We start from the raw sequence: 25,523 nt of genomic DNA, 5'->3' as shown, positions 1-25,523 counted from the left end.
CCATGGAACCAACCTGAGCACACAGAGACAGACCTGCACAGGTGAGGCATGGGTGGGACGCTGGCTATCCCAGGAGTTACCCAAGAAGCACACCAGGAATACTCAGGGCAGCTCTGGTCATCAGAGCAGAGAACAAGAAACAACCCTGTGTCCATGGACAGGAATATGGATAAATAAGTTGTGTTGTATTCCCACAACGGGATATTGTGCCCCAGCCAAAACAGATGAAGTGTAACTATCTACACCCCTATGGATGATTCTTAAAAATAATGTTGAGTGAGAAAAGCAAGTTTGGTATGATTCCATTTTATAAAGCACAAAAGTAAGTAAAACTAAACAATATATTGTTTAGGGATGTATACCAATGTGATAAAAACTATTAAAAATGTGAGTGGTGCTCTAGCTGGTTTGGCTCAGTGGATAGAGTGCCTGGGGACTGAAGGGTCCCGAATTTGATTCCCATCAAGGGCACATGCCTGGTTATGAGCTCAATCCCCAGTAGGGGGCGTGCAGGAGGCAGCCGATCAATGGTTCTTTCTCATCATTGATGTTTTTTATCTCTTCCTTTCCCTTCCTCTCTGAAATCAATAAAAAAATATATATTTTTTAAAATGTGAGTTCGGGGGGGGAGGGGGGGGAGAAACAAAGAAAAACCCACAAAGAAAACAAAATAAAAAACAACAACAAATAAAAACAAAATAATGTGAGTGGATGATATCTGTCTGATGAACAAAGACTCTGGAGGGAGGCAGAGGGGAGGGGCACACTTCAAGGTGTGCTGTTTCTCAAATTGGGTGGGTGGGAGTTATGAGGTTCATTTTGCTGTTACACTTTGTCACTCACATCTATGGTACAGACATATTTTAGTATTTGGCGATTATTATGTAATAAAAATGAAAAAGTCAGAGAGAGGTGCCTGGGCCTTAGCCCTGGGAATAAAAGTGAGATGGGAGGAAAGCCAGGCCCTGTGGCATTTTGGAGGCTATGAGAACCACCCAGAAGGTAGAACACTCTCCCGGGTTCCAGGTTCCAGCTTCCGAGAGCAGGGCAGGCAGATGAGAAGTGGAAAGTGTGTGGGATTTGGATTTGGCCACCTGGAGGGTCTCTAGGCTTGGAGGAGCAGTTCTGGGAGAGCAGTGGGGAGAGAAGCTAGGTTGTGGCTGGCTGCCAGGCAACAGAAGGATGGTCAGTAGAGGCCTAGGATGAAGACAGCCCCTTCCTCAACAGGGCAGTCAAGAGGGAAGGGCACTACCTTCAGCCTCCTCTATGGTACGAACACCCCCACCCCCACTTTGTCATTTCTCCCGCTGGCCAGAGGGGAACATGACGCCAGTGGACATGCTATTCCAATTGGCAAGGTCACAGCTCTCTGGCCCAGCCAGGACTCCTGGGGGAGGGAAGAGCCTGTTCTTTGCCCTTACCCTGGAAGTCCAAACCCCGCGAGGACAGAAGGAGGTAGAAGCCGTAAGGTAGGGGTATTGGGGTGCCTGCAAAGGACCCTGGGGTCCAGGCCTGGCCTGTAAAAGTCTTCCGTGAACCAGGGGAACCCTCTCTGAGTCCCACAGTCCTCCTTCCCTATTCCCTGGTAGCTGGGTGCCAAGAAGCCCTTCTTGTAAGGACAGACCCAGGCAGCCTCCAATATCACAGCCGCAACCCCAGAAACTGACCCGGCTTCCCCTCATCTGAGGAGGCCGCAGCCCAGCCCAGCCCAGCCACCCTCCCCTTGTTAGTCTTGGGAGGGTCAATTGCTGAGCAAACAGGGAAGGGAAATGCTGGATTCTGCCTCTTGATCAGCCGTTACCCAGGCCTGAGGCCTCTGGGGCCCCTCAGGCCTGGCTCCTTCCTGGCCCCGTGTGTGGAAGGGAGCTGGGTGGCGGGGTTTATAGAAAACCCGGGGCTTGGCCTTGGTAAATACTCAAAAAAACAAACAAACAGAAACACCTGGCCCTGAACAGGTTTCATGAACATTCACTGACCACTGACTGTGTGCTGGGCCTAGGCTAGGCCCTCCATATGTCAGGACTGCTCACCACCCTAGGATGTCAGCATGAAGACCTTTAGTTTCCAGAAGAGGAAATGGAGGCTTGGGGTCATGCAGGGCGGTCACAGGCAGAGGTGGGAATCCCACCCAAACCTCTTTGATCCCCACATAGTGCTCTGCACCTCAGCTCATCTCCCCTTTTGGGAGGAGCAGAGCTTGGACAGGACCTGCTCCCTTCACCTCTCTTTTTCTCCCCCAGAGACCACACCTGCTGTCCAAGGCCCCGACAAAGCAGAGACCTTCCCATGGCTGAGCTCTTGCCCCTGCTCCCTGGGGCGCCCCTGCTGACCCAGAGTCGAGACCAGGACTCACTTGTCCCCCCAGCCGAGTGGCAGAGCCAGCAGCCACAGGATGGCAGGGCTGAGGACCTGGCCTCTGAGCCCTGGAGGCTTCTGGAGGTGCCCTCCATTCAGATAACCCCATCCAGTGATGGGGAGTCACCCCACTGCACCCAGGCACTCCAGCACCTGCAGCTGCTGAGGACCCCAGGCCTGGAGAGTCTGCCCCAGGACAGGTGAGAGCTGGGTGGTGGGGCAGGGAAGGACTTTTCTCTTTCTAGAGCAGCGGTTCTCAACCTGTGGGTCGCCAACCTGTGGGTCGCGACCCCTTTGGGGGTCAAAAGACCCTTTCACAGGGGTCGCCTAAGACCATCGGAAAACACATATATAATTACATATTGTTTTTGTGATTAATCGCTATGCTTTAATTATGTTCAATTTGTAACAATGAAAATACATTCTGCATATCAGATATTTACATGACGATTCATAACAGTAGCAAAATTACAGTTATGAAGTAGCAACGAAAATAATTTTATGGTTGGGGGTCACCACAACATGAGGAACTGTATTAAAGGGTCGCGGCATTAGGAAGGTTGAGAACCACTGTTCTAGAGACTCATGCTCAAGAGTGGGTTTCCTGTGGCTGTCTGCCCAGGTCGGGGCTGATGTTCATCAGGAATGTGGCCTTAGCCTGACTGGAAGTTGTAAAGTAGATGCACAAACAAAAAAAGGCAATTGAGAGTACACATTGGGACAAGCAAACCTGAGCGCAGCTGAGCGCCCAGTGTATTTCAAACTATGGATCGTGACCCATTCAAAGACCATGAAACTGATGTAGTGCATTGCAATTGGCACTTTTTTCCCCCCAAACAGAATTAGGATAGAGTTGGAAATAACACAGCATACGAGGCATAGTGAATAAGTCTGGTTCCTTACAACTTTTGTGACATTACATATATTTCTAAGTGTGTATGGAAGCCAATATAAAGGTATTTCCTGCTGCAGCTCACAGGTAAAAAAAAAAAAAAAAAGTTTAAACAAAACTTTTGCAAAAGAACACTATTTCTGGCACAAAGAGACAGGAAGTGGGAGGTTCAAGGCTACAGGGGAAAAGAGGAAAGAGCTACATTGGCCCTGAAGAGAAATGTCCACTGTGGTTTCTTCCAACTCATAAGAATTAAAGCTTATGAAGTAGATCTCTGTGTGCCAACGTGGACAAATCTCAGAAACTGATGCTGGAGAAAGCAGGTTGTAAAATGATACAGTAGGAGCCCAACTGTGTATCTTTTTAAGACATTTAACAATAGTACATATAATATTGCTGGTAGATGCATCCCTCTGTGGAAATGATGGAAAAGTGCACAGCTTCAGGGTAGTATGTACCTTGAGGGCAGAGGCAGAGAAATAGGGTGGGATCTGGGCCTTTGGCTGTAACTGTAATCACTTATTTCTTCAGAAAAACAAGAAAGGGTCTGAAGCAAAAATGGCAAAATGTCCACATCAATTATATATGGGTGGTGGGGGCACAGATGACTGTTATATTTTTTCTTGTTTGAAACAAACAGTCCCTAATTAAAAATGTTAAAGTATTTCAAAACAAGAAACAGGCCGAGAGGGTAGTGAGACAGAGGGAGACGATGGAAGGGGGGTCTCTCTGAGAGCTGAGGGTGAGAGGCAGAACTGGGGGAAGAGCTTCCAAGCACAGGAAACTGCAAGTGCGAAGTCTTGGGGGCAGGAGCCTGTCTGGTGAGTGAGAGGAACAGCAGGGAGGCTGGGGGCTGGAGGGAGTGAGCAGGGGCAGACAGGTGACGTCAGAGTGGTGTCTAGGGCATCAAGGCGAGGGCTTTGCTTTTAGCTGGAATGAGGAGGAGCCCCAGGAGAGCGCAGGGACCTGCCGGGGCTCGCAGGCTCCCTCAGGCTGCCTGTAGGGGGCTGCCGGGGGGTGGGAAAGGAGCAGGAGGCCGGGAGGAGGCGGCAGTCTCCGGAGGCAGAGGGTGGAGGCCGGGCCGGGCTGGGAGGTGGAGGGGAGAAGAGTTTAGATTCTGAGTAGATTGTGTAGGTGGAGCCCGCAGGGTTTGCCGAGAGATTGGAGCGGGTGTGAGAGAAAGAGAGGAGTCAGGACAGGCTGAAGTTTGGGGCCGCCGTCCCCCCACACGGAGATGGCTGTCCGGAGGTTGGGGAGAGGGATGGGAATGGAGTTTTTCAAGAGGAAGGGACAGCCTCTCCTGCAGAGGGGTGGGGAGCATCCTTCTGCGGGTGCGCCAGGCCAGAGGCTGTGCGGTGGGGCTCCCATTCCTTGTCCCGCAAAGGAGTGCGGGACCAACAGACTCGGGCGGCGGCGCGGGTGAGGCCGCAGGGCAGGGGCGCTCTCGCTGCGGCTGCCGGCGGTGACTCGGCCTCTCACTCTCCATCTTTGAGGCCGGGCTTCCCAGTCTGTGAAGGGCGCTGCTGCCCTCCCCGCAGAAGCAGTGGGTCCCCAGGACCGGGCCGGTAGCTCCAGGTCACCGCACGATCCGCGCCCGGGAGGCTGGGTTCCGACGGCCCGGCTGACAGCCGCCGGGCGCAAAGGGGTCCCCGCGCCCCGGCCGGGGCCTCCCGAGGACAACCCTCCCCGGCCGCGATGCCCACCCCGTGCCAGCCGCCCGACTCCTCGGCTTCCCACACCCTCCCTCCACCCGCAGCCCCGCCCCGCCTCTCAGGTTCCCCCCGGGGGAGGGGGGGCTCCCCCCAGGGCGCCCTTGGAGCTGGGGACCCTCCGGCCCCAGGGGAGAGAGTGGCCGCCCGTGCCCAGGCAGCTGCCATGGCGGCGTTTCGTTTGGACCAAGTCGGCCTGTGTTGCTCCTCTCTCCTCGGGTTCTCTCTCTCCGCCTCCTCTTCCTCGCTCTGTATCTCCGGCGTCCCAGCCGCCTCTCCACTTCTCGGTCTCACCGCCCTCCTCCCCGCGCCCCCAAGTCCCTCGGTCTCCACTTGGCCCTGCGGCCCCCAGCGGCCGCTGCCCCTCGGCCGGGACGGGCACCCCCGAGTCTCCCTCTCCCCGCCCCCCGCAGAGGCCCGGTCTCCGATCTCCAGGCCCCGCCCCCCGCTCTCCGCCCCCCACCCCCACCCCGCGGCCTGGCCTCCAGGCCCCGCCCTCCGCCGGGGCCACCCCCCTCCCTCCGGCTCCCGGGCGGGGGGCGGCGCGGTGACGCGCGGGGCGGGGGCGGGGGCGGGCAGGGGTGCGTGACGCTGCGGCGGCCTCCGGCTGCGGAACCCTTTTGTGCGGGCGGCGGGCCGGTGGGGCGGCGGCCTGGAAGGCGCGGCGGGTGTGCTGCCGGGACGCCCAGCTCGGCCCAGCCCCGCTCAGCCGCCCGCCCTGCCCTGCCCTGCCCCGCGGCCGGGCGCGCCCGCCGCCGCATCCATGTTCGAGTAAGGACCGGCGGGGCCGGGGGCGCCGGGGCCGGGCGGGGGCGCGGCCGGAGCCCAGGTCCCGCAGCCTGGGCTTGGGGGGCGGCCTGGTGGGGAGGGGCTCGCGGTCCTTGGGCGCACGCGGGACTGAGCGCCGACGGCGGGGCGCTCCGGCCTGGCTGCTGCCGCCCAGGAGCGATGCGCCAGGTTGGCGGGGCCGTCGCTGCGGGTCCCGGGCCGATTCCGCGGGAGCGCGGCCTGCGGTGTGGGCCCCGGCCCGGCCGGCTCCTGCCGGGGAGGCGAGGCGGGGCGACCTCACCCGGGGCTCTGGACTGGGCTGGAGGCGGGCAGCTCGCAGGCCCCGAGCAGCCCCTCCGGGTCTGAGCCTCCGCCCACCGTTCTGTCGCGGGTCTGTTGGGGGGGGGGGGCGACCGCGTGCCTGGCCCCGCCGGGGTCCCGCACCCGGGGTCCCGCACCCTGATGGGCCCGGTGTTTTCGAATAATCGTAGGGAAAGTTTGTGTATGGGCGTCAGTGTCCTAGCGGGTAGGCCGCTGTGATCCTCGGGCCGCGTGTGTGTCTTTTGCCCCGAATTCCTTGTGTTCCTGTAAGGTCCCTGCGTGTGTCTGATTGTGACTCTGCGTGTGTGTCTGAGGCCCAGGCTGTGGCCCCGGCTTCCGTGGTTGTCCGTGCGACGTGTCTCATCCCAGCAGACGCTGCTGTCAGGTTGGGGTGGGGAGTAGGTGTGCATGTGTCTAGGTGCCTCGTGCAGACACCTGTGACCCCCCCCCCCCACCCCCGTGTGTGTAATTTACATCTGATTCCATCTGTGGCTTCAAGTGTCACTATACGTTGACCGTGTGTGTGACCATATGTGTCTGAGGCTCTGTGCTCACCCTTATGACCAACCATCTGCCTCTGAATGTGTCTGTAATTTCCCTCTGACCCTGTTCACGCTTTGTGCAAAAGTCAGTTACCTGGGTGTCCAAGCATGGGCACACATGTGTGACTCAGACTCTCTGGGGTTGTGCCTATAATTTACCTCGGATTCCATCTTTGTGTGAAAGTTCCTGTGTGTGTCCATTTGTGACTTTGTGTTATGTATGCGCCCGGCCTTCCATGTGTGCAGCTGGGACCCCTGGTGACTCTTAGTGGGCCTGGGGCCCTCCCTCCTGCGACCTTGCAGTACACTTGACTATTTGGAACAATAATCACAGCTGCCATTGTTCCCTGGTACAGCTTGTAAGGCATGTTCCCTGCACTGTATCAACACCTGGCCTCCGTGTTGTTGAGATGGGGCCACACCCCTGGGGCCCCCTTATTCTGAGTCCTTGGCTTCTGTGCGGGTGTCAGGGTTCTCTGTCAGCAGCAGCAGCTGACGCCTCCATCCCTTGCCGTGTTAGGCAGGCCCTGGCTTTGTCTTCCCCACCACATGGCGAACACTGTGACTTCATTTCCCTAGGTTGTGCATGTGTTAGCCGGGGTCCTCTGTCACTGTCCTTTCACTGCCTGACTCTAACTGGGAATGTTGTTTGCTTTCAACTCTTCTCTGAGATGTTCTCGTAGCTTTATGTGTGAATGCGATGTATCTGGGACTTTCTATGGTTTTCTGTAACCCTCTGCAGCCTCGTGTGTGTGTGTGTGTGTGTGTGTGTGTGTGTGTGTGTGTAACTTCTGGGACTTTGTGGCTGCAGCATACTTTACTGCTGTGTGTAATTATGCTGGGACTCGTGGCTCTGTGTATGACTAACACACCTGTGGTACTACTGCTGGGAGGGGGTGTGGAGAAGACTTCTTGCCGCTGTGGAGAAACGCAGTTTGCCTGGAGCTCTGGGCCTGTTTAAGCCCAGGAAGCTGGAGGTGAGGTGTCTTCAGTGACAAAAACCCATTTCTTCTTAGTCCCCGCCCCATAACGGTACTCCAGCCACTTGGGGCTCCTCCCTCTGTCTGCTGCAGCCTGCCTGGTTGGGCAGCCTCAGGGCTGTGTCTGCCCTTGAGCACTTCCTGTTCCTCCTGCTAAGGAGCCAGATCTGGGAGCACAGGCCCTGCCCGGCTCTGTCTGTTAGACCTGTCCACAGATGTCCTCCCCTGACCGTTTCTGCGGGAGACTGTGACAGGTTGAGGAGGGGTCTGCAGTCAGACCAGAAGGGAGAAGATGAGGCCGCGGAGGGACTCGGTCACCTTTCCTTCAGCCCCATCCATAGCTCACCAGTGCCCTTAGGCCAGGGGTGGGCAAACTTTTTGACTCGAGGGCCACAATGGGTTCTTAAACTGGACCGGGGGGCCGGAACAAAAGCATGGATGGAGTGTTTGTGTGAACTAATATAAATTCAAAGTAAACATCATTACATAAAAGGGTACGGTCTTTTTTTTTTTTTTAGTTTTATTCATTTCAGCCCCTGGGCCGTAGTTTGCCCATAGTTTGCCCACGGCTGCCTTAGGGTGAAGTCCGAACTCCTGCCGAGAGCCCACAGCACCTGTGGGTGGGCCTCTGCCTTCCTGTCCTCCTTCCCCAGCCCCACTGACCACCTCACTCTGCAGACCTGCTTAGCTCACTGTTCCTGCGCCCTAAACAGTCTTCGTCCCTTTGCCAGATCTCTCTTTTTATCCTCGGGGCTCAGCCTAAGTGTGCCCTGCACCCCACCCACCTACTTCGCCCTCCTTTATCACCGTGGTCCTCCAACTTGAGCACGCATCAGTCTCCTGGGCCCCATCCCATCTCTGATGCAGTAGATCTGCAGTGGGTCCCAGAACCTGCATTTCTCACAACTGCCAGGTGTTGCTGGTGCTGTTGGTGTGACCAGTGTCAGTGAGATTATCATCCTCGTTTACATGTTTCCTTATTGATTATTCCCCAAACAGAACATCCAGACCTGCAGGCAGGGATTATACCTGGTTTGCTCACTTCTGTGCGTCCAGTGCCTAGTGCATGGCAGGTGGTCAGTGTGTAGTTAGAGAGTGAATGACTGCAGTTTGGGGTCAGTCGTGCTGAGGTGTCTTGCCATACTTGTCAGGCTCAGCATAGCATCTTCGACACAGGTGTGCTGGGGCAGTGGCAGTGGCCATGTGCTCCATCTCAGGCTGACAGTCCTTAATGATCAGATCAGAGTGCCTTCCATGTGGTGGGCTGTCTGTCTGTCCTCCAGACAGCCCTGTGAGGTTGGTACTGTTATATTCCCATTATACTCAAGAAGAAACAGGCACAAAAAATCGTTCAGAAAGCTTTAGACACTTACCCAAGGTCACCCAGGGAAGTGGCCAAACAGACCAGCTTTGGCCTCAGCCCTCAGAGGATTGGGCAAGCCATATACCTGGTTGAATCCAAATTCTGGGCAGGATGGGGGAGATGAAGAGGTGGGGAGGAAGGGTTGGGAGGTAGGAAGTGTGTTTTAAATAGAGGGGAAGGAAGGTGTCTTGGAGACATGTCCATTGAGCAGAAAGCTGAAGGAGGCAAGGGAGCCCTGCAGACATCTGGGAGGAAGGGCATTTGAGCAGAGGGACTAGTCAAGGCAGGAGCTGGGGAAGAGTGAGTGAGGGGAGAGGCAATGAGAGCAACCAGCCCTGGGCTTTAGCTGGAGTGAGGTGCAGCAGGGGAGGGCTTAGGAGGAGGGCCCTGACCTGCCCGTGGTTCATAGGCTCCCTCTCCCTGCATGTGGGGGGAGAGGGATGGAGCAGGGAGACCTAGGGAAAAGGTGGCTTTGAAAGTTTAAGAGGAGTGGTGGTGGCTTAGGTCACCATCTGTTTTACTTATTTACTTACTTATTTCCACAAATTCATTTCACACGTACAGGGGACATGACTGCCTATCTGGTCCCTGTCTTGAGCAATCCTGGGAACAGAGCAGTAACCAAGACAACGGGGAGCTTACAGATCTGTGGGGGAAATGGAGTTGTCATCACACAGTGACAGCATAGAGTAGTCAGGGCTAGGATGAGAGAAGCATAGGCAGAGTGGTTAGAGCTGGGATAGGGGCTGTGGGGGGCAGTGTCCAGGAGGGAGGAGGCGTGGAGCAAGAGTCCTGAAGGATGCATAAGAATTTGTTAGGCCAAGGAGAGAAAGGATGGTCTGAACGGAGGAAAAGAGCATGTGCTAAACCTTGGAGACAGGAGAGAAGCTTGAGGAGCCCCGGGAGGTTGAGGAGCTCCTACCTCCTTCCCAGGGAGATCGAGTTCCCCATGTTGGAATCCTGCTCTGAATTAAATGCACAAGTGGTTTGCTGCTTTGGGCCTCAGTTTCTTCCTCTGTGAAAAGGGTATGTGTGTGATAGTCGTATCAAATGCACAGCATGTTGTGGAAGAGTACATTCATCATATGCAGAGCTGGCCATGATAGTGGGTCCTGACTCGAGTCCCTTTACAGTTCCCCAGCTGACCCCACAGCCCTGTGGCCGTTTGTGTTTATTCTGTCCTCTGAGCGTTCTGCTTGTTCTGGGGCTGTCTCCCAGCAGCAGTCTAACCCTCCGAGGCAGGAGCCTCCTCCAGTGGTATCTGCTGCTCCCGGCTCTGGGCAGCGTTCGGGTTATTCATGTAGTCACCAATGTGTATTCAGAGTTCACTACGTGCCAGGTCCAGTTTTGGGTGCTGGGGGCACAGTGGCAACCAGGACCTCCTAAAGTTCACAGTCTGGGGGAGACAATGAACCAACTGAATAAGTGATCAGGGGGAGTTTAGATGGTTGGGTGGGGCTGGTGGCCACTTGAGGAGGGCCACCAGGGGAAGACCATTTGGGTGGAATAAGACAGAGCTGCTTGTGCTGGGCCTGTGGAAGGATATACGGGCACAGGGAATAGAAGCGCAGAGGCTGGAACAGGGGGAGTGACAGGGACAACACTAGGCCTTGGGTGCAAGGTAAGGACTGCTTTCAGCTGAATTGAGTTGCAGCCTGGTGAGAACTCAACCAGGAGGGCCCTGTCCTGACCTGACTCAGGTTCATAGGCCCCCTCTGGCTGTGTGGGGAGTAGATTGTAGGGGCTACTGGTGTGCCGGAGGCAGAGCCAGGGCGCTGGAGGCGGGGAAGTGGGTATATAATAGAAATAATGGAAATAGATTTTGGAGGTGGGACTTGCTAACAGATTAGAAATGAGGGGGAGCAAGAAAGAAAATGCTAGGGTTTTTAGCTCAAGCAACTGAGTGGAAAGTGGCTGCTCAGTAAGTATTATACGAATGACTAATAAGTTAATTAAAAAAAAATAGCAGGTACACTGAGAGTGCACTGTGTGTCAGGCTCTATTAGAAGCACTGTGCATGTATTGATTCATTTAATTCTGCAGACAACTAGATGAGAACATGCATTTCTCACCCTTGGGTCACAGATGAAGTAACCGAGGTACAGAGAGTTAGGGAACCTGCTCTGGGCCATGCCGCTAGGAAGGAGAGTAGAATAGATGGGTGGGGATCAATGGACTGGTGGGCAGGCCTCCCAACATAGGCCTGTCTCCATACCCCGGCTTGTTTTACCCCATAACCCCTTCTTCTTTCCCTACCCCAGTACCACCCCCCACTCTGGCCGGAGCACGCCAAGCAGCTCCCCATCTCTCCGTAAGCGGCTACAGCTCTTGCCCCCAAGCCGACCCCCGCCTGAGCCAGAACTAGGCACCATGGTGGAGAAGGGGTCAGATAGCTCCTCAGAGAAGGGTGGGGTGCCTGGAACACCCAGCACCCAGAGCCTGGGCAGCCGGAACTTCATTCGCAATAGCAAGGTTGGTGCAGGCCCAGGCCAGGTGGGGAGAGGGGTGGGAGGTGGGGAATCCAGGGGCTTGTTCTGATTCCACTCCTTTCTCTTGCAGAAGATGCAGAGCTGGTACAGTGTAAGTGTTGGGCAGAGGGACTTGCTGGAGGGGGCGGGAGGGAGGGAGGAGACAGCAGTCAAGAAGTGGGAGCTGGGGTCAGCAGACCTGGGGTCATACCTCTGTTGCTACTTATGTGCTGTGTGACCTTGAGTGAATTACTTAACCTCTCTGGGCCTCTCTCCTTGTGAAACAGTCCCAATCTTCCAAGGCTGAAGGTCACTATGAGTCGATGATGGTGGGTATGTGACATAGAGCCTGGCTTATGTGGAAATCAGTAGATGGGAGCTCTCATCATGGTTACTCTCATGTTACTGGCAGTGGAAGCCAGCGTGAGCTAGACTTGAAGACTCGGAGAGCCTGTCTGGGACAGCGGAGACTGAGGGGCTCCTGGGAGAACAGTGGGGCAGAATTGAGAGTATGAACCCCATCTGGATTCACACCTTCCAAACTTTCCCCAGATGCTGAGCCCCACGTATAAGCAGCGGAATGAGGACTTCCGGAAACTGTTCAGCAAACTCCCTGAAGCCGAACGCCTCATTGTAGGTGAGGCCTGATGCCCACCTAGTCTTGGACCTGACCCTGAGCTCCCAGCTCTGCCCTCCCGACCCTCCCCGCCTCGGTGCTAGCCAGGCCAGCCGTGTGACTCAGGTGTCTGTCTGCCCATCTCTCCCTGGCCGCCTCAGATTACTCCTGTGCCTTGCAGCGTGAGATCCTCCTCCAGGGCCGCCTCTATCTTTCCGAGAACTGGATCTGTTTCTACAGCAACATCTTCCGCTGGGAGACAACAGTAAGCCAACACAGGGATGAGAAGGGGCCTCAGGGCAGGGAGGGCTCTGGCCCCTTCTGACGCACCTGTCCTTCTAGATTTCCATCCAGTTGAAGGAAGTGACATGTCTGAAGAAGGAAAAGACAGCCAAGCTGATCCCCAATGCCATCCAGATCTGCACAGAGAGCGAGAAGGTGAGTGAGAGGACCTGCTGGCAAGGCCATGTGGTCACTGATCTTAGCCAGCTCCTCCCTCTCCCACCACCAACGCCCTGTATTTTCTGCACCCTGATCTGTGTTCGGTCTGTGGCTTTCTCTTTGTTCTTCCTGCCCCTGCCCTGGCCAGGGCTCCCATCATCTCTGACTGGATCTCAGCACCAGCCTCCTACTTCCTTAGTCCCTGCAGTCCATCCCCTCACACAGCTCCTGAGACAGGATTAATGGTAAAATTCTCCCCCCACGTATCTGCAGCTCAGATGTCCTCTCTCCTTGAAAGCCTTCCCTGACACTCCATTCTGTCCTCACGATCTTGCCTCATGGCCCCAAGATGGCTGCCTCACACCCACGGCCCAGACAGGAAAGGAAGAAGAAATGTGGCCGGGACACACACACACGCACACACACACACACAGACACACAGACACACAGACACACACCCGCTTCACAGCAGAATTCCCTTTGTGTTTTATTGGCCAAAAAAAGATCAGCTGACCACCCTACTGGGCAAAGGCAGCTGGGAAAGTACCCTGGGCTCCTCCCCCTCAGAGCCCAATCACTCAGGACTGACCCCATCTGGAGATGTGCCTGTCTCCTGCCCTGGACTGTGATCCCTGGGAACGGGGGCAGCGTCTGGCCCAGGGACCATCTCCTCATAGTGACTCCAGCGTCCATTGCCGAGTTGGGCGCAGGATAAACATCCTGTGGAATGAAGGAAGGAATGAATGGATGGATGTACATCAGGGTGGAGATCAGGAACGGAGCTGGATGGGGATGGAGCGTCCCTCCATCCTTCCTTGTCTTTCCCACACCCATCTCTCTCCTGCAGCATTTCTTCACCTCGTTCGGGGCCCGGGACCGCTGCTTCCTGCTCATTTTCCGCCTCTGGCAGAATGCACTGCTTGAAAAGGTGGGCCTGGATGAGGCCTGGGTGGGGGGTGGGGAGACTTATGGGTGGGCCACGGGGACCATGGAGCCAGGGGTGCCAGAACTGCAGGACCGCTCAGCCCTTCTCCATGAGTATCTGGCCCCACATGTTGGCAGCTTCCTCCATAGGCACCATGAGGGGCCACCATGGGCTCTAGCACCAGACCTTGCTCACTAGAAATATGCATCCATGGCCCCTTATTCACCATAATGGTTTTATATATGTGGCAGCAAAATCTGATCTGAGCTAATAATGTGGTTATTCTCCTGTGTGTCAGCACTGCATACTCGAACTTTCTGCCACGATGGAAGTGTTCTCTGTCTGTGCTGCCCAGTAGGGTAGCCGCTGGCCAAGAGCCTGTTGAACTCTTGAAAAGTAGCTAGTGTGATTGAGGATCTGCGCTTTTAATTAATTTAAACATAAGTGGTCATGCGTGCCTATTACCTAGCACAGGTCTAACTCTCACTATGACTAGTCATGTGTTTCAGGACAAAAAGTTATTACTGTGCATGACTGGAGTACAGCTTAGATGTGATCAATATAAAGTTATAGTGTCCAATATAGAATCTGCCAGTGACTCTCGAACTTTATAATTTCAGAACCCTTTACACTCATTAAAATAATTGTAGACTCCAAGAACGTTTGTGTGAGTAGGTTATACCTAGTGGTATTTACTATATTAGAAATTGAAACTGGGACGTTTTAAGCATAAGAATACACAAGCACGCATTGCATTAGCCACCAGAAAAATGACAGCATGGCCTGTCATAGCCTCTGGAAAAGTCCATTGTATACTCATGAGAAAATAAAAGTGAAAAGATCAGTAACATCTTATACTACTAGTAATACTTATTATACTTGTGAAATAATTTTGACCTCATGAACCCCCAGAAAGGGCTCAGGGGACCCCCAGAAATCTTTGGGTCACACTTTGAGAACCTCTGACATACACTGCACTGGATATTAAATATGCTAGTTTTTATCATGGGCACTATACTATCATTCTTAAATCCCAGATCTTAATTTTGAATCATATCTTGCCCCAAAGGTTTTGAGTTAGGGACTTTAAATTTTTACTTACTGCAGTCTGATAGCCCATTGAGTGCTAGCTGAGCCGGCTCTCCTGGAATGCCCACTGTGGTTGCATAGGTTTACATAGGATGCATTTGGCTGCAAGTGACTGAAATGCCAACCAAACAATGGTTTAAGAAGCAGATACTGAATTATTTCATAAGGGAATAATAGCTAACACTTCTGGTGCTACTAAGTGCCAGGCACTGATCTGAGCATTACATGAATTGACCCACTTAATCTTCAAACCACCCTATGAGGCAGTCTGGGTTATTACCTTTACTTCACCAGTGAGGCACGGAGGGATAGGCTTGCCCCTGGTCACATGGGCTTTTATGTGACAGTCAGGTTCTGGACTCCACTCACCCACTGCGTCACCTAATGCTCATGTAATGACAGGTCTGGAGGCAGGTGGCCCCGGGTGGGTTTGAAGGCTTTCCTATGTTATCAGGATCCCAAGCTCTTGTCCATTTTTCCATACTCTCATCCTCTGCATGTTAATGTTTTATTCACATGGTTGTTGCCTCGTGGTTACAAGGTGGCTGCTACAGCTCCAGGCATCATGCCCTCATATAAGTGTCCTAAACATGAAGGAGAAAAGGGGTGAATAGAAAGTGGAATTTCCTTTATCAGGGAGGAAAAGCCTCCTTCAGCAGATGTCTCTTTCTATTTCTTTAGCTAGAACTGGGTCACATGACTGCCTTCAGTTGCAAAGGAAGCTGGGTTTGTGGCAAAGGAAAGATGAATTGGCTGGAGAAGATTTTCACCCCAAACAAATCAGAGTTCTGCTGGCAGGGAGGGAAGGTGGCTAGATGTCAGGTTGGCGTGGCTCATGGTCTGCTGCTGCTGGCTATAGCTCCTTGAAGGCCCAGACCCGCTCCTCCAGCAGTGCTGCGCTCACGCCTGTCCTCTCGGGCAGCTCCAGCCACTAGGGGCAAGCGTGCTGGGGCAGGGGCTCAAGACGGGGGACAGCACAGTGTCAAAGTCTGTAAGAAGGGGAGGACAGAGGAGGGTTCCAAGCTCAGGCCCCGAAGCCAGATTGCCAGGGTTGGAGTTCCAGCCCCATCACTGAGGAGCTGAGGGACCTGGATAAGTCACTGAACCCCATCTGTGAAAGGAATACTGTCCCTACTTCATAGCAGCCAGAGTTGGGCTCAAAATAAGTGCTAGTCAGTGTCATCTCTTATGGGGCAGGGTTGTCAAGTGGTTAGCTCAGGGTGCTAGACCAGCCCCTGGGATCACATCTCAGCACTGCCACTTGGGCACCTCTGTGCCTCAGTCATTGTCTTAAAACGACGATTAATGCACCAACTTTACAGAATTGTTTTAAAGACTCAGTAAGTTAACTCGTGTGAAGGAATGGGAATGCCTGGCATATGGTAACAGCTCAGTGAGTGTCTGCTGCTGCTGCTATCATTATTACTGTTACTACTGTTTTGTTATTGTCATCTACCCCTTCTGGCCATGGGTAGCTGAAAGGCCAGGGCTCCTGAGGACACCGGAGAAATGGGTGGGGGCAGGACAGCATGGGGGGTTGGAGCAGAGGTTCTGGAGGCTGGCTGGGTTTGAATCCCTGAGCTCGTGCGCATGACTTCTCCTCCCTGGGCCTTGTATTCTCCTCTGTAAACTGGGACCCTTGACCTGTAGCTGTGTGAATATTGTGAAAACTGAGGGGAAAGTCCTGGGCATACTGACTCCTCCCCAGGGCTGCCTTGGGGCTGAGATCTAGGATGGAAGACCATGCTGCCCCGTGTGGGCACTGGGGGAACTGCTGAGGCTGGTGGGGACGGGTGGGAAGGGCTCTGGCCTGGGAGAGGTGGAGGCCAGCCCCCTTACGTCCTGCCTGCCCAGACGCTGAGTCCCCGCGAGCTCTGGCACCTGGTGCATCAGTGCTACGGCTCAGAGCTGGGCCTCACCAGCGAGGATGAGGACTATGTCTGCCCCTTGCAGCTGAATGGTCTGGGGTGAGTCAAAGGTTGACAACTGGTTCCGGGGTTGGGGGAGACAGGAGGGGCTGCGTGCAGAGCTCCTGGACTCCTGGGTGGACCGAGGTGGGTGTATGGGGCTCAGGGATACAGTGACCTCATCCCCTCCCTTTCATTGCAGGAGCCCCAAGGAAGTAGGAGATGTGATTGCCCTAAGTGACATCACCCCCTCAGGGGCAGCCGACCACAGCCAGGAGCCAAGCCCAGTGGGTTTGCGCCGTGGCCACATCACCCCCAACCTTTCCCGAGCCAGCAGTGATGCAGACCATGGGGTGAGCAGGAGGGTGAAAGAGAGAGGAGGGCGCCGAGGGGAAGAGACAGGCGAAGGTTAGAGGTGCTGTTGGGGAGAGGGACAGGCTGGGGGAAAAGGAGGGCATGGTCAGAGGGACAGAGAAGTGGATGGAGGGGTAAGAGGGGATGGATGGAAAGAGGATGGAGCTTGGGAGTGGGCAAGGAAACTAGGGGCAGGCAAAGGAGAGACAGACAGATGGAAAGAGTGAGAGACAGAAAACGCAAGAGAGAGATGGATGGATAAGTTAGGATATAGGCAAGGCATGGACAGGACAGACGGATAGGTCAGGCATAAGAAAGCTTATGGCCCAGGCATCCAAGATAAGCCTGGAAGGGGCTCTCAGCCCTTGTCTTGGTGGCCCTAGGGCCTCTGCTATAAGCTCTCCATATACATGTGACTTCCAGGAATTGGTTTTCTTACAGTCTTGAATTCTAATGGCCGATGTGGGCACACAGGAGGCCCTCAGGCTGGGATGGAGGTGGGACAAGGCCGGATTAAGCCATTCTCTGCAGGCAGAGGAGGACAAAGAGGAGCAGACGGACAGACAGCCAGATGCCTCTTCCAGCCAGACAGTGACTCCAGTGGCTGAACCCCCAAGCGCAGAGCCCACCCCACCGGATGGACCCACTTCCTTGGGCCCCTTGAACTTGCTGCCCAGTGAGGAGCTGTTGACAGACACGAGTAACTCCTCCTCATCCACGGGGGAGGAAGGTGAGGCAGGTGGCCTGAATCATTTGTTTCAGTTGCATGTAACAACCTTACTCAGTCTGGTATAAACAAGGATTTGCTAGCTCAGTGGACAAAAAACATCCAGGGAGTGGGCAGGTGAGGCATTCAAATGGTGGTGTTAGACACCTGGTATCTTCAGTTCTGCTTTAAAGGTAGCAGGGCAGGGTGGATAGGAGCACAGACTCTGAAGCCAGATTGCTAGGGTTCAAATTCTGGCCACAGTGGTTCCTAGCTATGTAACCTGGGCGAATTATTTAACCTCTGTGAGCCTCATTTCCCCCATCTGAAAAATTGGATAAGCACTAATAATATTCACTTCGTAGGGTTGTTGTTAAAAGAATGAAATGAGTTAATACGAGCAAAGTGCTTGGGCCAGTTAGTATTAGCTATCATCATCATGGTCATCATCTCCATTTCTCTGCACCAACTTCGTTTTCAGGCAGCTTCTCCTCTTGTGGGAGCAGAGGGAGCCCCTGCCCTGCTCCCGAGAAGCCTGGAGAAGGAAAAGATGCTTCCCAGTGGCTGTACTGAAAGCTCTAGGGTGGGCTCTGAGCGGAGAGCGAGCCAACGCCTGAGCTAATCAATGTGGCTGCCTGAGGTCGCACACTCCCCTCTGAAGCCATCACAGGCTGCTTGGTCTGGGTCGCACCCACCCCTCTGAACCAATCGCTGGTTGCCTGGGATCACACACATCCCTGAACTGATCACTGTGGCCAAGAGCCACAGGCCAATGAGCCTGTGATGGCTGGAAACGCACTTGGCTGGGCCTCTGTGATTGTCCTGGTGGCTCTGATCGTCTGGGCCTAGAGCACACGCCACCCTAAAGCCACCCCGGGGGCACAGGGGGCCGAGGAGTGTGCTGTGTCACAGGGTCCACTCTGGTCTAGGAGGATAGGCCCGCCCATCCACTCCACAGGCCAGGAGTGGGGGGAGTGGTCACCACGGAATCCGAGGAACCACTCTGAGAAAGGAGGAGCGCAGGGGCCTCATTCGCTGCCCTTGTGTGTGGCCCACAGACCTGGCCGCCCTGCTCCCCGACCTCTCCGGCCGCCTCCTCATCAATTCCGTCTTCCACGTGGGTGCCGAGCGGCTCCAGCAGATGCTCTTCTCAGACTCATCCTTCCTGCAGGGCTTCCTGGAGCAGTGCAAGTTCACAGGTCAGGGCTGAGGTCCCCAGGCACAGGGAGGGTGGGGAGGACCAGCCGAGACAGGCACTGCTGTGCAGGTGGGGTGTGGTAAGGTGCGGGGGTTAAAACAGCAGCCATGAGACCAGAGTGGGCTGCCTCTTACTAGCAGGGTTCCAGCCTGTCTGTGCCTCAGTTTCTTCTGCTTGATAGAGGTATGATAATAGTACCTGTCTTAACAGGGTCTCAGGTGAGTTAAATGAGTTAATACTAAAAAAGTGCCTAGAACAGTAACCGATAGTACACATTTCACAAATATGATGTAATGATCATGCATTTAGTGCCCACTCTATGCAGAGACCAGGGCAGATGTACCCAGAATCTAGTAAGAATGAGAGGAAATAGATTCTCACACAAATAGGGTGAGTGTCAGAGGGGTAGCTGAGATCTGAGAAGTATCTGGAAAGGCTGCTGGAAGGATGTGAAATTGAAACTAAGGCCTGAAGGAGGAACTTTTCCAGGGAAAGGAGAGGAGGTGGGGGACAGGGACCCAGGAAGCCTGCTGATGCCCTGAGGCTAGAGGCAGGCACTGTGAGAAACGCCTTGAGGCTGGGCCCCTGTGGCCACGTGTGGCACGGGAAGCCACAGCAGCAGGTAAAGTGCAAGGGTTGACCATGAGACCAGCAGAGGAGTTCAGGAGTCAGATGGGGGCGGGAATGTCCAGGCCCAGGGCTCTGGGGAGAGCCTGGAGGACAGTTAGACCACCCCTGAGATAGGGCTCCAGAGGACGGGCAGGTTTGAAGGGATGCTGAAGCCAATGTGGGGTCCAGGGGTCCAGGGAACTTTCAGGGGAAGGTGTTCAGGAGGTCACAGGATCCTAGGTCTGAGGCTTAGGGGAGAAGCCAGGACTGGGACAGAGAGGGAAACTGAGGCAGCAGGAATGGATGAGATGGCCTCAGGAGAGGTGAGAATTGTAGGGAGGGGAAAGGTTCCAGCCATCATCAGCATATAAGGTTTTAAACGTCTCAAGGAAGGTGGGGTAGGCACTAAGGTGGGGACATGGAGGAAGGGCAGGTTTAGGGGCAAGGCTTACAGCCTATGGACAAAGGGCTGGAGAATAGTTTCCTCATTCTGCTCTTCCTGCCCCAGATGTGACCTTGAGCCCCTGGAGTGGGGACAGCAAGTGCCATCAGCGCCGAGTGCTGACCTACACCATTCCCATCAGCAACCCGTTGGGTCCCAAAAGCGCCTCGGTGGTCGAGACGCAGGTGAGCCAACAGGTGGCCAGCTGGGTTGGGTGGCCAGGTGGGGCAGCCCTGACTCCCTCCCTTGTCCCTGCAGACTCTGTTCCGGCGCGGCCCACAGGCGGGCGGGTGTGTGGTAGACTCGGAGGTGCTGACGCAGGGCATCCCTTACCAGGACTACTTTTACACTGCCCACCGCTACTGCATCCTGGGCCTTGCCCGGAACAAGGCCCGTCTCCGGTGAGCAGCTGCCTCCACCTGATGCCCTGGTGGTTCCAGAGCCTCTACACCCCACTCTCCCCAGCCAGAGTCAGCAGCAGAAAGTTGGTTGCTACCCTGACAGGCAGAAGTGTTGGTCCCTAAGGGGCCAGGAACATCAGAGGTGTTTGGTCTGAGCTTCTAAGGATGGCGCTGTGGTTGACCAGGATGGGGAAATGGGGAGAAGTAGGTTTGGGGAAGATCAGGAGCTCAGTTGGGGATGTGTTAAGCTATCTTAGACCCCCATGTAGAGGTGCATGCAGCAGCGAGATGGAAGAGGTTCAAGGCTGAAGAGGGTATTAAGCCTCAGTTTGGGTGGGCAGTGCTGAGGCAGCACTTATGGATGGGAGACTTGCCAAGGTAGTGGGTAGACAGAGAAGGGTTTATGGGCTGACTGGCCAGCGCTTCTGGTGAGCGGGGATCATGGGGAAGCCATGGGTGGGTGGGGGCAGGGTGTCTGATTTGTCTATGGGTGTACGGCCCTCTCTGAATTAGGGGGAAAGCACACCCAGGAATGGGGCGGGGCAGCAAGGCTGGAGTCAGACCCTGACCCCTCACCTCATTCCTCCACCCCAGAGTGTCCTCTGAGATCCGCTACCGGAAGCAGCCCTGGAGCCTGGTGAAGTCTCTCATTGAGAAGAACTCGTGGAGTGGCATTGAGGATTACTTCCACCACCTGGGTAGGGGACAGAGCCGGACAGGACTGGGGAGGGGGCGTGGCCAGGCTCAGACCTGCAGAGCGCTCTTTGTGTCCGCAGAGCGGGAGCTTGCCAAGGCCGAGAAGCTATCCCTGGAGGAAGGTGGGAAGGACGCCCGGGGATTGCTGTCAGGCCTGCGGAGGCGGAAGCGGCCTCTGAGCTGGAGGGGTCACAGTGATGGGCCCCAGCACCCGGACCCAGACCCCTGCATCCGGGCTGGCATGCACACCTCAGGTGTGTCCCTCAGGCCTGGGCAGGGCAGGCGGAGGAGGGGGGCCCCTGGGGAGGCCTAGATGAGTCTCTCTGACTCCGAGTTGCTCTCCCACAGGCTCCCTCAGCTCCCGCTTCTCAGAACCGTCCGTGGACCAGGGTCCCGGGACAGGCATCCCCAGTGCCCTGGTGCTCATCAGCGTTGTGTGAGTAAGGAGGCTGGGCTTTGGGGTCAGACAGGCCTGGATCTGCATCTTGTCTGTGTGACCATGGCCTCACTAGGCCTCAGCTTGAGTGGGAGTGTGTGCTCACCTCATAGCAAGGATGAAAGGAGTTGCTGTCTGGGATGTGCCCTGCAGAGCTCCATGCACAGTGCGCTGCTCTGTTTATCGTGGAGAAGCCTTCCTGTTAGGAGAGGGACGCCCTGGGACTCTGGGAGGTTAGAGGGACCTGACCTCCCCCAGGGGGCAGGGAGAGCTTTCTGGAGGAGCAGGTACCCAAATGAGGTGAAATTAGGTGAACCAGGAGAGATGCAAAAGAAGCAATTATGCTACACATTGTGTTCATGTTTTCTGTGCCTAACCCTAAGCTGGATGATGCTGGGGACACAGTAGTTACCAACAGCTCTGGGGGAGACTATCCTGGCACCAGGCCACAGTGAAGGGGAAACACAGGCAGAGGGGACAGGGCTGGGATGGGAGGGCCTGGGAGGCCAACGGAGGCTTCCTCCAGGCAGGATCGGTGGGCAGTTAGGGAAGGCTCCTGGGACAGAAGAGGACTCCTGAGCTGAGGCCCCAGAGGGTTAGGCAGGGAGACCCACATGCAAAGGTCTGGAGGCATGGGGGGCAAGACACCGAGGAAATGGAGGTGAGATCCCGTGAACTTTAGGGGTGAGCATCAGATCGCACTCAGCCTGTCTGGGGCTGGGGTGAGGAGGGTGGGGTGGGTAGGATGGGCTGGGCAGTTCTCATTTCTTTGTTTCCCCTCACTGCCTCCTCAGGATCTGTGTGAGGTAGGGTCCTGCCCCTCCCCTCCCCTCCCTTCCCCTCCCCTCCCCTCTCACCTCTGGCTGCAGCTTCTCTGTTCTCCGCCCTTGGCTCTCCCAGGGAAGTGATTTGGTGGACGGTTAAGGGTGTGGGCTTCAGACCGGATGAGAACCCTGACTTGGCTGCTTCTGCACTGTGTGACCCTGGACGTGTCTCCCCCTCTCTTCGTCTTAACTTCCTCCTCTGTAAGGGGGGAGTCGTTGTGTCCTTTCAAGTTGTGTGTGTGCCCAGCTCGTGACCTCTGTCCCCTGCCCCCAGCCTCATCGTCCTCATCGCCCTCAACATCCTCCTTTTTTACCGCCTCTGGTCCCTGGAGAGGACAGCCCACACCTTCGAGTCCTGGCACAGTCTGGCCCTGGCCAAGGAGTGAGTGGGTACCCTGAGGGGGTTGGGAGCTTGGGCAGGTTGGGGAGGCCAAAACTCCACTCAGGCCCTGTTCCCCCAACAGCAAGTTCCCCCAGACGGCTGCAGAGTGGGCGGAGGTCCTGGCTCTGCAGAAGCAGTTCCACAGCGTCGAGGTGCACAAGTGGCGGCAGATCCTGCGGGCCTCGGTAGAGCTCCTGGACGAGGTGCGGCCCGGGGCTGTGGGACCCTGCGCTCACCCCCAGGAGGCGGCAGGTGCCTCTGGGCCTCAGTTTCCTCCTCCATAAAATGAGGAGGCCATTTGTAGTCCCCCACCTTCCAGGGTTGCCCGAAAAATCAGCAGAATGGAAAAATAGAATGTACTGGCTCTCATCCTGGGTCCCGCTGCTAAATGGCAGTAAGAATTGATCTCTGCTACCATATTTTGACTGCCCGCCCCCCAGGTTTGGCTTAGCTTTGGGCATCCTCTTCCCCAGGATGACCAGGTGGTACCTGCAGCTCTAAGCTGACAAAGGATAGTGCTCACTCTCCCCGGCTGCTGGGGTCACGTGCCCACCCCTGAACCAGTCACGGCGGCCAGGGGTGGGCCAGGCTTGGCCCCTGAGTCCCTCCCCCACTTGGGGTGACCAAGGGATCACGTAAGGGTGGGAGAAAAGTTCTCCGAAGGATACTGGGGTCTCACCTCTAGAAGGGGTGCCCCATATACCCCCTATAGTTCAGGGGCAGCATCTATTCAGAAGGCCAGGCTTCAATTCCTGTGTGTGACTTGGGGCCTTGGCTTCGTCCTCTGTAAATGGGATAGTAATTGACGGTACCTCAAAGGCTGTTATGAGGATTAAATGAGTTCAAATTGGAATAGTGCCAAGTTCATAGCAAACACTTTGTGTTTGCTGTTAGTACTGCAATTCCAGTGCTAGGCACACAGCAGGTGCTCAATAAAGTGGTGGCTCAGCACAAATTTCAGACACCTGGGGTAAGTGCCCAATGTGGGGAGTGGGTGTGGGAAGCTGGGGAGCAGCTGGCGTTGGCTGGGCACCCAAGGGTATCTGAGTGTAAGTTGGTGGGTGACTGAACATCGTGCCTGGTCACTATGAGCCCTAATGCTGAGGCTTACTAGGGGCCTCATTGCACCCTGAAATTATGCTCGAACAGATACGCTCACTCTGGGAAAGGCCATAGGACAGGGTAGAGGGGTGTGAAGCTCAGAGAGAGGAGGGCAGAGCCTCGCCATCCTCAGCTAAGTTCTTGTTATTTCCCTCTCACATTGCTATGGGTGCAGAGTTGACTTTTCAAATGTATGCTAACAGCAGACACTGATCAAGCTGGGCTGTTCTCAGAGTCAAAATGACCAACTGCTTTGCTTCTCACGGCCAGCCCCTGAGGGAGGTGCTCGTATCCCCCCATGTAATAGATAGGGATGCTGAGGTATGGAGCGATTCAACTTGCCCAAGGTTGCGCAGCCGGGAATAAGAGTAACACGTGTGCCAGGTCCTAGGTGTTCCCCCGTCAGAACCCTGAAATAACCTGGTGCAGCGGGTATGTTACTGACCCATCTTGCAGCTGAGGCACCTGGGACGGGTAAGGGGCTTGCCAAAGGTTATTCAGTAAGTAGCAGAGGCCGGACTTGAACCCAGGCCATCTGGGCCCCTTTCATCTGCTGCCTGTAAGAAGTGAAGCTGGGTACAGGATGGCTCCGCTTGTGTAACACGGTGACCCTGGCAAGGGGACATGGCCTCTCTGGACCTTCAGTTCCTCACCTGCAGACTGGGGAGTGCTATCACCCCTCCCAGCATTCACCTCTTCCCCCAGATGAAGTTCTCGCTGGAGAAGCTGCATCAAGGCATCACTGTGTCAGACCCCCCCTTCGACTCCCAGCCACGGTCCGACGACAGCTTCTCCTGAGGACGCCAGGTCACACAGTCACTCCCCCAAATGGACAGATGGACACAGAACCTCGGTGACCACTGCTGGCACGGTGTGAGCACCAGGAACCTCCTGCCCACCCATCCCAGTGGCCCTGCTAGGGGCCATGCAGACATGGGGACCACAGAACCGAGATGCACTTTAGACCAGCGTGTGCGAGTCCAGCTGCCTTTGCCTGCCCAGCCAGGGAGCTGGCCTGGTCTTTGGCAGGCCCCCTGCTAACTTATTTTGCCCTGCCGGGGTTGTGGGTGCACCTCCTGGGGTGCATGATTCCCTCAGCTCTGGGTTTAATGTATTTATTTGGGCTGACAGAGTCCTAATAAAGGGTTGGAAATGGCCGTGGCTGTGCCTATGGAATGGGCGGGAGCCTCCTGTTGCACTCGGATCCCATGCGCCAGGGAAGGGGGTCTGTCCATTTCCTGGGACGATAGTCACTGACATGACCTGAAATTCCTGAGCATCTCACTCAAGCTGTGCATCATCAGGGTCCAGTGTGGGGGCTCCTAGGACAGACTCTAATGCCTGGGGCCTGGGTTCAGATCCTCCCTCTGGTACTTAAGCAGGCATGTAACCTGGAGCCGGTCAGGCTCTTCCAGCTTTAGTTTTGTCTTCTGTCCAGTGGGCAGAAGAATAGCCCCAGTCTCCCAGGGTTGTTCAAAGTGAGTTGGTCTCGAACTTAAGCTATATCAGAATCTCCTGGAGGGCAGATCGCCAGACCCACTGGCAAAGTGTGATTCAGCAGGTCCGGGGTGGGCCAACAGCCTGTACTGTCAGCAAGTTCCCAGGTGATTCTGATGATACTTGTATAGGGATCCCACTTTGAGAACTGCTCTGTGAGGATGCAAGGAGTTAATAAATGTGGCCACTTATGATAGGATACTAAGTAATGTTACTCAGAAAAATGAAGGGGGAAGAAGTAACTCGTGTAGTGAGCACCAAGTGCATACCAGGCTGATGTTCTTAATTTAATTCTTGCCTTGGCTCTGTGAGATGGAGACAAATAGTTACATGCCTGAGGCCCTTCAGTAGGAAGGCAGGGACTGTAGGTCTGGCCCCTGGTGGCTCCACATTTAGATGGAAGGTCCTAACTTCTTCAGGACCCCACTACAGCCCACCCAGATGAGGCTATCTGAACCCCTGTCTTACTGATGAGGAAATGGGCTTAGAGATAGTCTCTGG

The 25,523-nt window shown here is 55.3% G+C and overlaps 1 protein-coding gene across 5 annotated transcripts; it reads left to right on the top strand.

Moving 5' to 3' along the window:
- The first annotated feature begins 1,402 nt into the window (after window positions 1-1,402).
- Window positions 1,403-24,682, top strand: GRAMD1A (GRAM domain containing 1A). 5 transcript variants are annotated; one of them, XM_059666877.1, is made up of 20 exons: window positions 1,403-1,469; window positions 2,241-2,555; window positions 11,192-11,402; window positions 11,490-11,510; window positions 11,951-12,035; window positions 12,176-12,279; window positions 12,357-12,452; window positions 13,303-13,383; window positions 16,324-16,436; window positions 16,579-16,729; window positions 17,262-17,460; window positions 18,495-18,635; window positions 19,752-19,870; window positions 19,944-20,086; window positions 20,681-20,784; window positions 20,863-21,036; window positions 21,131-21,218; window positions 22,317-22,424; window positions 22,507-22,627; window positions 24,231-24,682. In XM_059666877.1, the coding sequence occupies exons 2-20, from the start codon at window positions 2,287-2,289 to the stop codon at window positions 24,321-24,323; spliced, it is 2,421 nt and encodes an 806-aa protein (XP_059522860.1). In that variant the 5' UTR covers window positions 1,403-1,469; window positions 2,241-2,286; the 3' UTR covers window positions 24,324-24,682. The 5 variants fall into 5 exon arrangements, with proteins under 5 accessions (XP_059522860.1, XP_059522861.1, XP_059522863.1 ...); XM_059666879.1 differs by lacking the exons at window positions 1,403-1,469; window positions 2,241-2,555 and adding an exon at window positions 5,526-5,727; XM_059666878.1 differs by lacking the exons at window positions 1,403-1,469; window positions 11,490-11,510 and having other exon boundaries at window positions 2,257-2,555.
- The last annotated feature ends 841 nt before the right edge of the window (window positions 24,683-25,523 follow it).

This window comes from Myotis daubentonii, chromosome 15, assembly GCF_963259705.1.
Source record: "Myotis daubentonii chromosome 15, mMyoDau2.1, whole genome shotgun sequence".
In the NCBI taxonomy this organism is placed as follows: Eukaryota; Metazoa; Chordata; class Mammalia; order Chiroptera; family Vespertilionidae; genus Myotis; species Myotis daubentonii.
Note: the sequence above shows the minus strand (reverse complement) of the source record. Positions and strands in the feature narration are given on the sequence as shown.

Coding starts and splice junctions, on each gene's coding strand:
- GRAMD1A (XM_059666877.1), top strand. CDS start 2,287: ATGGCTGAGCTCTTGCCCCTGCTCCCTGGGGCGCCCCTGCTGACCCAG. Junction 16,730..17,261: donor GCAGTGATGCAGACCATGGG/GTGAGCAGGAGG, acceptor CATTCTCTGCAG/GCAGAGGAGGACAAAGAGGA. Junction 22,628..24,230: donor CGGTAGAGCTCCTGGACGAG/GTGCGGCCCGGG, acceptor CTCTTCCCCCAG/ATGAAGTTCTCGCTGGAGAA.